The following is a 12,957-nucleotide window of genomic DNA, read 5'->3' on the forward strand; positions in this document are numbered from 1 at the left end:
TCGAGGAAAAGCTCTTTGTATAAAGCCGTTATTTTTGTACAACATCGACCCGACCCCTGCATGGCGGCAATAAAACTTCAGACCGGAGCCCTGAGCGCCCGTGGGGACCGGGGCGGGGGGACTGGGGTGTAGGGGATGCAGCAGCGCAGTTCAGAGGGGGCCCATGGGGACTGGGGTGTAGGGGATGCAGCAGCGCAGTTCAGAGGGGGCCCATGGGGACCGGAGGGGGGGAACTGGGGTGTAGGGGATGCAGCAGCGCAGTTCAGAGGGGGCCCATGGGGACCGGGGTGGGGACTGGGGTGTAGGGGATGCAGCAGCGCAGTTCAGAGGGGGCCCATGGGGACCTTTGCTTGGCCATGGGGCTGAACCCAGCATCACCACTGGGACACGGCCCCACCAGCTCGGCTGCGTCCAAGGCTGACAGGAGTGGGGTAGAGCCCTTGCCCTCTGCTGCTCCAACGCGGTGAAGGCTCCGGTGGCCCCGGGATGCTGCCGCCCTCCTGGGCTGCCCCACAGCAGCACCAGCGCGGCCGTACAAGACCTCCAAGGCCGGGTCCAGCCCGGGCACCGCTGCCGGTCCCGCACCTCCCTGCGCTGCGGGGGCCGGGCCGGGTTTGGCGCTTCCCAGCCGGGGCGGCTCCGAGCGCGGTGCCCCGGGGGAGCGGGACGCTCCCGGCTCCCGGCCCCGCGCAGCCGGCCCGGGGCTGCCATTGGCTCCGGCGGGGAGCGCTGACCGCCAGCGGCCTCCGAACCATTTCCTGTTGCTGCGGCGTTAACGCGGAGCAGACCCCGCTCCCTCTCCGCTCTCCGCAGCGCGCTCCGGTGAGTACCGGCCCCGGCGAGGGGCGCATGGGGCGGCCCGAGGGGTCCCGGCGCCACGGGGGCCACCTCCGGGTGCCCCGGCTCTGCCCTGACCCTTGCTCGGGGCGCTCCAGGGCTGGGGTGGGGAACGCGGGGTCCGGGGCGGAGGGCGCAGGGCTCGGGATGCGGGGATGGGGGCTTGGGGAGCGCGGGGCTCGGGATGCAGGGATGGGGGCTTGGGGAGCGCAGGGCTCGGGGCTGAGCGCTCTGGGGCTGTGCCCACGGCCACATCCCGGGGTGATCCCATTGCAGGGGTCCGGAGCAGGCTCCAGGGGGGATCCCGGCGCTCTCCTGCCCAGCTCCGGCCGCCTGCCCCCGGGTTCCCTCGCACCCTGTGCCAGCCACAGCCCCGGACCCCCCCGGCCCGTGGCCAAGGGCACCCCATGGCCCTAGGGCCAGCTCTGCCCTTAGAGGGGCTCTGGGGGATCCCCACCGGGGGGCTCTGCCCCTCCAGCCCCAGAGCAGGGCTCCGCGGGCCCCATTGCAGGGGCTGGAGGCGAAACCGCCCCATGGGGGGGGCACCCGGAGCCCCTGGGGGTGCCGCTGCTGGACCCTGACGGCCCGGCTGGGAGCGGCCCCGCGGCTGGGCCCGGCGCTGCTGCTGTGTCAGCCCCTGCCCTGCGCCCCTCCAGCAGCGGTCCTGGGAGCTGAGCTCGGGCCGGGCCCGGCTGCGGCTGCTCCAGCTCCTGCCCTGCCCCGCGCCATGGGGAGCCCCCAGTGCACTGCGAGGGGAGCGATGGGCACCGGGGGATGCGCTGGGACCCCGAGAGCTCCGCCCCGCGGCCCAGCCCTGAGCCCTGTGCCCATGGGCAGGGGATGCGGATCCGAGCGTCCTGGAGGAGCCACGTCCGTCCCGGCCCCGCAGGAAGGCCGAGGGCAGCGGGGTGGGATGGCTCCGGTTTGGCACCGCTGGGGCGCAGCCTTGGATGGAGCAGCCTGGACCCGGCACCATCCCCTGGGTGATGCCAAGCGGGGTCCCCTGGGGCATGGTCACCCCCTGGCATGGGCCTGAGCGGGACAAGGAACTCGGGGGGTCCCCAGCAGCCCCCGCTCAGCCCCTGTGTCCGCAGATGCCGAGCAAGAGCCATCCCCTGAGAGCCTGAGAGCCCGGGACAGGATGGAGAGCCGCCGGCGGGACATGGAGCTGCTGAGCAACAGCATGGCCGCGTACGCACACATCCGAGGTGAGCCCGGCCCAGCGCGGACACGTCCTGGGGGGCACTGGGGCCATCGTGGACCAGTTCCACATCCCCTCTGCTCTCCCCACAGCCAACCCCGAGAGCTTCGGGCTCTACTTTGTGCTGGGCGTCTGCTTCGGGCTGGTGCTGACCCTGTGCCTGCTGGTGCTGCGCCTGTCCTGCGGGCCCCCCCCGCGCCGCCCCAGGCACCCCAGCGATGAGGACGAGGATGAGGATGAGGATGAAGACGAGGATGAGGAGGAGGAGGACACCGTTGACCGCGCAGCGTCCGAGTCGCTGCTGCCGGTGACCGAGATCCCGCTGGAGCCCCACGGCCCCGGTGATGGAGCTGCGGCCATCAACGTGTTCACATCTGCGGAGGAGCTGGAGCAGGCGCAGCGGCTGGAGGAGCGGGAGCGCATCATCCGCGAGATCTGGCGCAACGGGCAGCCCGACCTGCTGGGCACCGGCACCGGCACCGGCACCCTGGGCCGCGTCCGCTACTACTGAGCCCGGGAGTCACCCAGGAGGGTGAGGAGGGGCCGCTCCCTGCTGGACCCCCCATGCACTTTGAGCCATTGGTACGACTGCGGGCACCGGGACCTACGGGACAGGGACCAGGACCAGGACAAGGACAGGGCCATCGCTGGCCGTCCCCATGGGTCACATCCGGCTGTTCCCATGTAAGCTTTGGGGGTCCTGCCCCACAAACATGGTGCTGTTCTACCCCCACCCCCCCACCCCGGGGCTCAGTGTGGTGGTGCTGGGGGGGGGGGGGTTCAGCCGCCGCTTTCCCAAGCCGAAGCCTTTCCCGTGACCCCGCTCAACCGATCCGGATCCTTTCCGGCACCGCCCTGGGCCGGACCCTGCCGGATGCTCCCCCCCCCCCCCCAGGGATGTGGGGCTGCTCCCCGCGGGGCTGGGTCACTTCCTGCCCCCTGCTCCCGGCGCGATCCCAGCCCCGCGGGGGCCCCGCTGCCCCCTCCCCAGCCCCCTGTATAAATAGCTCCTTCCCAGGCCGGTCCCGCCAGGATCCAGATGTTTTCCAGATGTTCTCCCAGCCCCACGCCGGTGGCTGGAGGCCAGGATGCGATGGGGCTGGGATGGGAAATGGTGCGGGAGGAGGAGGAGGAAGAGAAGGCGCTGCCCAGCCTGACGGGACCCGTGGGCCATGGTGGGATCTTTGTGCTCTGATGGCTGTCCCGTGCCTGGGGACCCCAGCCCAGCTCTGCCCACCCCACAGGGACCCGGCAGCGCACAGCAGAGCCCCTCTGGGGGTACCCAAACCCGTTTATTCCAGACCCCATCCCAGTGCCGCTGTCCGGGCCGCAGGAGGCGGTGCTGGGCTGCGGGGGGAGCATCCTGCCGGGCACAGCCCCAGCCCCAGCCCCGCAGCCCCCCCCCGCCGCGCTCAGCAGGGCAGCGCCTTCCGCACCCGCTCGATCTCTGCCTGCGGGGAGATGCTGTGAGCAGCGGGGGGGGCACCGGGGGCCCTGCACGGGGCAGCCCCGCACCGGGACTCACCTGCAGCGCCCGGCGCTCGGCCCGCTCCTGCCCCAGCTCCAGCCTCAGGTCCTGCAGGTCCCGCCTGCAGCGCAGGGGGGGGGGCTCAGGGTGCTGCTGAACCATGGGGACCCCCCCTGGCCCCCCCCCGGCCCCACTCACAGGTGCTGCACCCGCATCAGGTCCACCAGGATGTGCAGGGACCGCACCTCCGCCTTCAGGTCCCCCAGGGCCACCGGGCACGGAGCCACCGGCACCTCCGGGCTCCACGGTGGGGCCGGGGCCGGCGCCTGCCCCGCGCCGCTGAGCGGTGGCCCCGGGGGGTGCTCCCCAACACAGGGACCCCCCGGGCTGAGGCTGGGAGGCCGCTGGCCCGGCACCCGCGGGCGGGTGGCTGTGGGGTGGCTGAGCCGGGCTGTGGTGACCGGCACAGCGTTGAAGCAGTCAGCATCTGCCAAAGAGGTGGCAAAGGGATGGCAAAGGGATGGAAAAGAGGTACCAAAGCGACGCCAAAGGGATGGCAAAGAGATGGCAAAGAGATGGCAAAGGGATGGCAAAGAGATGGCAAAGAGCTGAAAAAGAGATGGCAAAGAGGTACCAAAGAGATGCCAAAGGGATGCCAAAGAGGTGGCAAAGATCTCAGTGCCTGGTGTTGTTGGCACAAGGCATGGCCCCGCGTGGCTGCAGCTCCTACCTGGATCACCGGCTCTGCCCCGCTCTGTGTCTGAGGCGCTGGGCTGGGGACCACCAGGCCTGGGGACAGCAGAGGCGGTGAAGTGGCCCAGAATGGACCAAGCGGGGATGTTCTGCATCAGCTCCGCCCCGGTGCTGGGGGCATCACTGCAGCTCCGATGCCCCGGAGCCCCCGTGTGAGTCTTACTTGCTTGTCACTGGGGGGACTGGTTTGGCCTTGCCAGGGACGGGGGGAGCAGGAGCCATCCTCTTGCTATGGGGCTGCTTGGCCGGCTCCATCCTCAGCGGTGCTGGGAGCTCTGGGGCAGAGAAGCAGGAGCAGGGCTGGGGCCGGGGCCGGGGCCGAGCAGCACAGGCGGTGAGAGCGGGGCAGGAAGCGCTTCCTGCCGGGGAACCGCAGCCATGGCCATGGCCCTGCACCGGGACCTGCCCAGAGCAATGGGGCTCCTGTCCTGGGCATGGCCCATCCCATTCCCATCACCATCCCCATCCCCATCCCCATTCCCATCACCATTCCCATTCCCATCGCCATTCCCATTCCCATCGCCATCCCCATTCCCATCCCCATCCCCATTCCCATCACCATTCCCATTCCCATCGCCATTCCCATTCCCATCGCCATCCCCATTCCCATCCCCATTCCCATCCCCATCCCCATTCCCATCCCCATCCCCATTCCCATTCCCATCCCCATTCCCATTCCCATCCCATTCCCATTCCCATCCCATCCCCATTCCCATCCCCATCCCCATCCCCATTCCCATTCCCATCCCCATTCCCATTCCCATCCCCATCCCCATTCCCATCCCCATTCCCATCCCCATCCCCATTCCCATCCCCATCCCCATTCCCATTCCCATCCCCATTCCCATTCCCATCCCCATTCCCATTCCCATCCCCATTCCCATCCCCATCCCCATTCCCATCCCCATCCCCATTCCCATTCCCATCCCCATTCCCATCCCCATCCCATTCCCATCCCTATCCCCATTCCCATCCCCATCCCCATTCCCATCCCCATTCCCATTCCCATCCCCATTCCCATCCCCATCCCCATTCCCATCCCCATCCCCATTCCCATTCCCATCCCCATTCCCATTCCCATCGCCATTCCCATTCCCATCGCCATCCCCATTCCCATCCCCATCCCCATCCCCATCCCCATCCCATTCCCATTCCCATCCCCATCCCCATTCCCATCCCCATTCCCATCCCCATCCCCATTCCCATCCCCATCCCCCCATTCCCATTCCATCCCATTCCCATTCCCATCCCCATTCCCATTCCCATCCCCATCCATCCCATCCCCATCCCCATCCCCATTCCCATCCCCATTCCCATTCCCATCCCCATTCCCATTCCCATTTCCATCCCCATCCCCATTCCCATCCCCATCCCCATCCCCATTCTATCTCCATTTCCATCCCCATTCCCATTCCCATCCCCATTCCCATTCCCATCCCCATCCCCATCCCCATTCCCATTCCCATCCCCATTCCATCCATCCCCATCCCCATTCCCATCCCCATCCCCATTCCCATCCCCATTCCCATCCCCATCCCCATCCCCATTCCCATCCCCATCCCCATCCCATCCCCATCCCCATTCCCACATTCCCATTCCCATCCCTATCCCCATCCCCATTCCCATCCCCATTCATCCCCATTCCCATTCCCATTCATTCCCATTCCCATCCCCATTCCCATCCTATCCCCATCCCATTCCCATTCCCATCCCCATTCCCATCTCATTCATTCCCATTCATTCCGATCCCATCCCATTCCCATTCATTCCCATTCCCATCCCATCCCCATCCTATTCCCATTCCAATTCTATCCCCATTCCCATCCCATTCATTCCCATCCCCATTCCCATCCACCCAATTCCCATTCCCATTCATTCCCATCCCCTCCCCATCCCCATTCCCATCCCATCCCCCATCCCCATCCCATCCCCATCCCCATTCCCATCCCCATTCCCATCCCCATCCCCATTCCCATCCCCATCCCCATTCCCATCCCATCCCATCCCCATCCCCATCCCCATCCCCATTCCCATCCCCATTCCCATCCCCATCCCCATCCCCATTCCCATCCCCATCCCCATCCCCATTCCCATCCCCATCCCCATCCCCATCCCATCCCCATCCCCATTCCCATCCCCATTCCCATCCCCATCCCCATCCCCATTCCCATCCCCATCCCCATCCCCATTCCCATCCCCATCCCCATTCCCATCCCCATCCCCATCCCCATCCCCATCCCCATCCCCATCCCCATCCCCATTCCCATCGCCATCCCCATTCCCATCCCCATTCCCATCGCCATTCCCATTCCCATCCCCATCACCATCCCCATTCCCATTCCCATCCCCATCGCCATTCCTCCTTCCTGCCCTGGCCCAGGACTCACCCGGATGCTCCCCCTCCTCGTCCTTTGCTCTCTTCCAGGCTGCAGGGAGAAAGGGGCTCAGGTGCTGCAGGAAGGACCCTTGTTACAGCCCCTCTCGGGGCCACCCCCCAGACGTGGGCTCCATCCCTGGCTCGCCCCTTCCCTGCTGGGGAAGGAGGCACCCACAGGCAGGACCAGTGGAGCACAAGGTCCTGTGGTGCTCCTGGGCTCATGGCTCCCTCCATGGCCGTAGCGATGCTCAGTGGTACCCAACCAGCCCCATGGCGGCTCTGCCCCATCATCACCCCAGCACCGTGTGCCCAGGAACAGCCGCCCCTCCTGCCAGCCCCACACCCAGCCCCATGGCAGCCCCACTGTGGTCGTGTTTCCTCTGTGTGTGGCGGAGCAGGCGGCTGCAAACCTCCCCCGGAGCACCAGCAGCACGGCACGGGCAGGATGCTGTCCCTATGGCGCAGCAGCATCCCTCCCTCTGCCACCGAGCCTTGAGGTCCCACCAGGATGGAGCCCTCTGGCAGAGAATATGGGGCATCCAACCACAGGTATGTGCCCATGAACCATCCTGTCCCTGTGATGGGCCACGCTGTCCCCAGTGCCACCAGCATCCCTGATGCTCTCTGGTCCCTGCCGCCACCAGCAGGGCCCTCACTGTGGCAGCCTCTCAGGCCCCAAAACTCCCAGTGGGTTTTGTCCTCCCAAAGAGACGGCTGCAGCCATGGGGGATGAGGGCAGGGATGAGGGCACCCGGCCCCAGGGGTGCAGGGAGCTGCTCCGCAGGCCCCAGGGCTCCATCGCTCTCAAAGCGCGAGGTTGGTGGTACCCAGAGCTGCCCTTGGGCACAGCCCAGGACTGTGCGGCCCCACACTGCTGCTGCCCTGGGCTGGGGACTGAGCGCAGGACCCCGGCTCCATCCTACCTGCTGGTGCGGGGCTGCCCCCGAGGCCGAGCACCGTGGTGCTGTGCCCGGCTCCCCCGGCTGCTGCGGCCCCGCACCACGCACGTGATGCCGGAGGAAACCGCGCTGGGAAGGAAGTCGAAGCCGAGAGCATCTCGGGGCCGGTCCACGCCGCATCCTCGCTCCCCACGGGGCTCCTCCTGCCCCCCGGCACGGCCGGCTCCTGGGCTGCCCCAACCCACCTCACACCGGGCCGTGGGGCTGCCCGCTGGGGCACTGAGGCCGCCGGGGCTGGGTGCCCAGCTTGGCCGGGCTGAACGGGCTCCGCATCCCAGGAGGGCATCAATGGCTTCAGCTGATGGAGAGGGGCTGGGTGAGGATGGGGCCGTGGCACAGCCCCACAGGCACCGGGCTTTGGCACCGTGGAGCCCACCAAGGCGCGGGCAGGGTCCATCCACACGAGTCCTGCATGGCCTTGGTGCAGCCCCCGCTTACTGTGGGCTCCAGCAGGAGCTCCATGAAGCTGCAGGGGAAGAGCCCTCTCTGGTGCCCCTGTCCCCGTGTGCCCTCCCCTCGCTCAGGACCCCAGTGACATCCCCCTGGATGCAGCTCCGGGCTGAACGCAAACAGGGCCCGGCTCTGTGCGGGAAGGGCAGGATGGAGCTCACGGGGCCCCCCCAGCCCATGGCAATGGAGCCTCCCCCAGCCCTGGCTGCAGGACGGGTGCTGAGCACTGAGCCGCGGGGCAGCACCCAGAGGCAGCTCCCGGTGCCCAGTGCTCCCCACCGCTCACACAGCGCATCCCTACCTGGGCCGTGCTCGGGAGCAGGCAGCAGGGGCAGGGCTGCGGGAGCGGAGCCGCCGGGCAGGACTCGGAGCACCCTCAGGTCTCCTCGGTGGCGAGGGGGAAGTGAAACCCCAACCGCATCCCCCGAGCGCGCCCGCGCCGCTGAGTGCCTGCGGTCGGTACCTGCGGTGCTGGTCCATGCCCAGTGCAGGCGCTCAGCACCAGCGCTCCCTTGGGTCAGGTGCGTTTGACCCCAAGGGGACCAGCACCGGGGAGCAGCACTGCTCATCCCTGGGTTCAGCCGGTCCAGCCCCAGGCACCCAGCCCCAGGCTCCTCTCCAGCTGGCTCAAGGGCTCCAATATGCTGAGGTTTAGCTTAAAGGTCTCAGAATGGACTATATAGGTCTTGCTGCTTTCATACTTACTCTCTAAATTAGAACGGGTCCGGTAAGGCAGGGTTTGTACGGAATCAACCTCTTTTAGTAACGTGGCCTTCACAGTCTAGAACCTGGGTTTGAGTGGCAGCAGCCACAAGGCTCTCAGTGACACGATGTAGTGGTGACTTGGCAGCCCGGGGGGAATGGGTGCGCTCGATGATCTTAAAGGTCTCTTCCAACCCACTTGATTCAATGACCTCACACGAAGGGGAACATGAACCATGAAGGGAAGCACGAGCCGTTACCCCACATCGCTGTCTCAACTGCTCTTGGCCAACAGCATTGACCAATGGCGGGCAGGAGCTCTTCCCTAGCACGCAGGCAGCCCCCTGCATTCACCATGGGGGCTGCAGGCTCAGCAAGGCCCATAGCTCTCAGGCAGCAAGGATCAAGCTTCCTTTGAGGGAGCAGCAATGGAAAAGCATCTGCTGCCCGGTGCCAGCAAAGGCAATGGCTGATTTACCCTAAATAGGGTTTAGTGCTGGTATAAAACCATGCACCTATAGCCATGCTCTCCACTTTCAGAGCATGGATGGAGCTGTCCTTGCTGTTCCGGGGTGATACAGTCCCTGCATGGCCTGGGCATGGGAGCTGTGGCTGTCACCTCCTCTTCCCCCCATGCAATCATCACCACAGGCTAAAAGCTCTATTAAGTGTTTGAAAGCCAGGACTAAGCTGGTTTTAGCCACTAATTTAAGAGCACAAGAGGCCAAGGGTAGAACACACACCCCAGGTGCCCAGGACAGGGTTGAGTCACCATCCCTGGAGGCATTTACCCATGTAGATGTGGCACCTATGGCCATGGTTCAGTGGTGGACAGGACACGGTTAACAGCTGGATTCAACGATCTCAAAGGTCTCTTTGAACCTCAGTAATGCCTGTGCTGTGAGGGCAGTTTTGCTGCCTGCATTCCCTGCCTGGATACCCACATGAACCAGGAATCACCTTGGGCCCTGCTCCAGGAGTCACCCCTTGCCCACGATGCTTTCTGACAGCAGGGGCTGAGCTTCCTCTTCCAGGCTACTCCCTGGCCCATTTGCTCTTGCAGGATGCTTCCAGCTCAAAGCTTCCCCTCCCAGCAGCTCGTTGGTGGCCACAGCAGGGCTGTCCAAGGCCATTTGGTTCTTGTGGCCTCACCCCTGACCACAGAAGCCACCAGGAGCCCCGGACTCAGCACACAGAACAAAGAGTTACACCTACTACTTCATTTATTGGGTTTTATTTGCATAAACAAACTGGAGGGCTTTGCTAAACAGGAACTGTTCAAGTCAAACCAAACCAAACGCTAGTTGGTGTGTGCGGGGAAAACAGCACAGCAATCCATGGGGAGGGAAGGCAGGGAGGGAGAGCGGTGCCTGCAGCACGTGCACACGCAGGGTGGGTGCATGGCCATGCCTCTCCTGCTACGAGGGACTCACCCGGCCCGAGAGCTGCTCGCAAACCCCTTCAGAGTACAGGGAAGTGGAGGATAAGAACACCACGGTCCCAGCCATCCTCAGCCAGCACAGGAGGGACTTCGGGGTTTGGCTTCTTTTTTTTTTTCGTTTTATATAAAAAGATTAATAAAAAATATTGAAAAAATTCTCATCTCCTTTTGTATTTTTAACCCAGTAGAATTCCAAAGTTTCTTAGAAAACTATGGTACCTTGGAAAGAGCACTCGAGTTCACAACCAGCTGCAAAGAGGATACACAAAATGCCTACAAGCGGTTTGGGGCTCCAGCACACACCAGGCCTAACAGTGTACACAAACAGTGGTGAGAAGTAGGGTGTCATGTTTTTTCTCTTTAAACCATGCTAATTTTGTTAACTTTCAACACAAAAGGAAAACATTTTCTTTCTTTTTTTTTAAAGGCCCTAAAACTCAACAGTTACATAAAAAAAAATGTTTAAAAAAGAACAGAAGTCATCGGAGTTTGGTCCCAAGGAGTTAACATTTAGATGTTTATTCACATGCTTCATTGTTTTCTTAGGGGTAAGAACCAAAAAGAGTTTCCAAAATTATCATTTACTTGGTGTTACTACAGAAAGGCCTAAAGGAAAGTACGGATTTAAAAAACTGAATACACAACAGGGGGAAAAAAAAAACCTTGCAGGGGTGAATCAACCCCAACCAGAGCCATTGCAATTTATAAAAGAGAACCAAAAACGTCAAGACTACCGGGGCAAGATGGGCACAAACCAAACTCCACGCTGCCTTCAAAGCCTGTTACCAAAAAAATAACCGACCATTCAATAAGGTCACAGATGAGAGAAAATCCTCTGGTCTCACCCAGTACTTGACCTTACTCAGTCCAGCAGGGAAGTCTTTGGGAAGATAAACTCCGTGAGTGGATCCGAGCATAAATGATTGGTCAGTTCTAGTCCACGCTTAAGGGAGGCTGAACTCTGGCAATGCAGTTAACATCGGGATTGTTTCCGAGCTCCTCTCCAGGGCTCTGCTCAGCACGTCAGGAGCACCCTGACAACCCAGCACCGAACCCCTTCCCTGCTGCCAGGGCTCTCGGAAACACGCGGGCCCTGCGCCTACTCAGCCGTCGTCTGCAGGTTGTCCTTTTCCTCTCTGGTTTCTGCTCCACTTTCATCGTCTTCGATTTCTCCTTCTTCTCCACTGAATTTGTCATGAGCCCACTTGGGGCTGGTGCTCGACTTCCGGAACATGAAGCGGCCTCTGCCCCGGGGGAAGGCACCTCGACCACGGCCGCGGTTCACCCACTTGTCCGCGCCTTCGCCCTCCCGGTCATCGTGCTGCACAGGAGGAAGCCAAGGAGACCAGCTCAAACAAAACACTGACTGCTCGCTGTGTGAGGGTGGGAGAACCCTGGCTGGTGACACAGAACCCTGCAGCACGGACCAGCCTCTCATCTAAAGAGAAACACTGGCTGCTCCGGGGAAGAAACACAGCAGATGAACCCATCACCACCCAGGCTCTGTGCATGGCAGCCTCTCCTTGCTGGCAGGAAGCTCTCTATAGAGTATTTAGTTTAGTATACAGTTCTGCCTTCAATAAGACTGAAGAAAAATGCAGTAAAAACCATGAAGGTTTTCTTGTTTGAAGTACAAGGCTGAAATACTGCATTATTTAATGAGAAGATTGGGGATCTCAAGAACCCCAAATCAGGAAGAGACAAAAGGAGTTTGTGTCTGTTTGAAACTACCCTTCTTTCAAAGAACACGGTCACACAGAACTCCCCCAGACTAAAGCCCCTTAGCAAGGCAGACTGCTGTCACCAGAAAGAAAAAGGAACAGTACTAACCCATCCGGGAAGGTGGACACTGGATGGGGATAAAGCCACCAAGAAACAGAGGCCATCTGCAACACAGACTAACATTTAAGCTGCATTTCCCACAACCTTGTGAAACACATGCTCTCTAACTGGCCTTTAGCATTTCACTTATGGCAAACCAGTCTACAATGAACAGAAAGAAGTCCTCTTTAGTCATCATAAGCCAGAAGCTTCTTATGAAGTGCCTCATGAAGCCTTCACCTGGTGGACTAGACAGTTTAAGGACAGCTGGCACTTCCACCTCTCAAACATTTAAGACCAGATATACCTCAAGCATACGCATGTGTTTCAGTACTAAAGACAGATACATACCAAGTAGTACTTCTTGCTCTTCGGTGTGTACTCTGGATCCCACTCCTCATCTCTGCTTCTCTTCTGGAAGTCATTATTGCCACCACTGTTGCTGTTATTGTTGCCTGAAAAGTTGCCTCTGCCCCATCCTCTCCCTCTTGCTCTGAATTGCTGCAACAGCAAAACACAAAAGAAAAGTCAAACGGTTGCAGTGGCAATGCCCTCCCACCCCCAGAGAGCTTCCAGGGCTACCAGAAGATACCTCGTCACTTCTCTACCATCCAAGAGCAACTTTAACCCATCATTAAAGTAAGAGGTCAGTATATTTTAGGGTTTTCTACATCATCTGATCACACAGTGCATCACAGTTGCTATAAAGCTGATTAAGATCATGTAGAGGCATTTCCAGAGCGCTCAGCAATTCCTAATCCACAAAAGCTTCCAGGCTTCATTTTGCTCCACACATCTTGAGTTCAACTGCCCAGACTATATTCTCAGCACCCTGGTTTGTGCTCCAGACCCAGAGCAATCATATTTGGCTCAGCATCCACAACCAGACAATGTCTTTGGGGTTTCTCCTTCATGGTATGCTTTGACTGTGAAAGAGCAAAGCACAAA

At 61.5% G+C, this 12,957-nt stretch overlaps 3 protein-coding genes across 4 annotated transcripts in view; 1 reads left to right on the plus strand and 2 right to left on the minus strand.

Annotated features, from left to right (window-relative positions):
- The first annotated feature begins 1,791 nt into the window (after window positions 1–1,791).
- EVA1B (eva-1 homolog B) lies at window positions 1,792–2,583 on the plus strand. Its single transcript, XM_061360883.1, has 2 exons — window positions 1,792–2,045; window positions 2,131–2,583. The coding sequence occupies exons 1-2, from the start codon at window positions 1,979–1,981 to the stop codon at window positions 2,547–2,549; spliced, it is 486 nt and encodes a 161-aa protein (XP_061216867.1). The 5' UTR covers window positions 1,792–1,978; the 3' UTR covers window positions 2,550–2,583.
- An 854-nt stretch (window positions 2,584–3,437) lies between these two features.
- On the minus strand, window positions 3,438–4,707 carry LOC133216226 (basic proline-rich protein-like). Its single transcript, XM_061360778.1, has 5 exons — window positions 4,423–4,707; window positions 4,237–4,295; window positions 3,705–3,993; window positions 3,564–3,627; window positions 3,438–3,489 (listed from the first exon to the last, which is right to left on the minus strand). Exons 1-5 carry the CDS (start codon window positions 4,512–4,514, stop codon window positions 3,451–3,453), a joined length of 543 nt encoding a protein of 180 aa, XP_061216762.1. The 5' UTR covers window positions 4,515–4,707; the 3' UTR covers window positions 3,438–3,450.
- A 5,258-nt stretch (window positions 4,708–9,965) lies between these two features.
- THRAP3 (thyroid hormone receptor associated protein 3) overlaps window positions 9,966–12,957 on the minus strand; it is a 29,738-nt gene continuing 26,746 nt past the window's right edge. The window contains exons 12-13 of one of the 2 annotated variants that reach the window (XM_061360779.1): window positions 12,361–12,510; window positions 9,966–11,509 (exon numbers count right to left, since the gene is read on the minus strand). In XM_061360779.1, coding sequence (XP_061216763.1) covers window positions 11,288–11,509; window positions 12,361–12,510 — 372 coding nt within the window. In that variant the 3' untranslated portion in view covers window positions 9,966–11,287. Of the gene's footprint in view, window positions 11,510–12,360; window positions 12,511–12,601; window positions 12,936–12,957 lie in introns of those variants that run through there. The other variant, XR_009726580.1, reaches the window with a different exon arrangement.

The sequence above is a fragment of the Neopsephotus bourkii genome, unplaced genomic scaffold (assembly GCF_033783945.1).
Source record: "Neopsephotus bourkii isolate Nb327-2 ecotype Australia unplaced genomic scaffold, CSIRO-AGI_Nbou_v1 NB_1036, whole genome shotgun sequence".
Taxonomy (NCBI): Eukaryota; Metazoa; Chordata; class Aves; order Psittaciformes; family Psittacidae; genus Neopsephotus; species Neopsephotus bourkii.

Excerpts from the sequence above, each read along its gene's own strand:
- EVA1B (XM_061360883.1), top strand. The coding sequence starts at position 1,979 with ATGGAGAGCCGCCGGCGGGACATGGAGCTGCTGAGCAACAGCATGGCC. Across the intron at positions 2,046-2,130 it reads CGCGTACGCACACATCCGAG|CCAACCCCGAGAGCTTCGGG; the intron begins GTGAGCCCGGCC and ends CTCTCCCCACAG.
- LOC133216226 (XM_061360778.1), bottom strand. The coding sequence starts at position 4,514 with ATGGAGCCGGCCAAGCAGCCCCATAGCAAGAGGATGGCTCCTGCTCCC. Across the intron at positions 4,296-4,422 it reads GTCCCCCCAGTGACAAGCAA|GCCTGGTGGTCCCCAGCCCA; the intron begins GTAAGACTCACA and ends TGCTGTCCCCAG. Across the intron at positions 3,994-4,236 it reads GGGCAGAGCCGGTGATCCAG|ATGCTGACTGCTTCAACGCT; the intron begins GTAGGAGCTGCA and ends CCTCTTTGGCAG.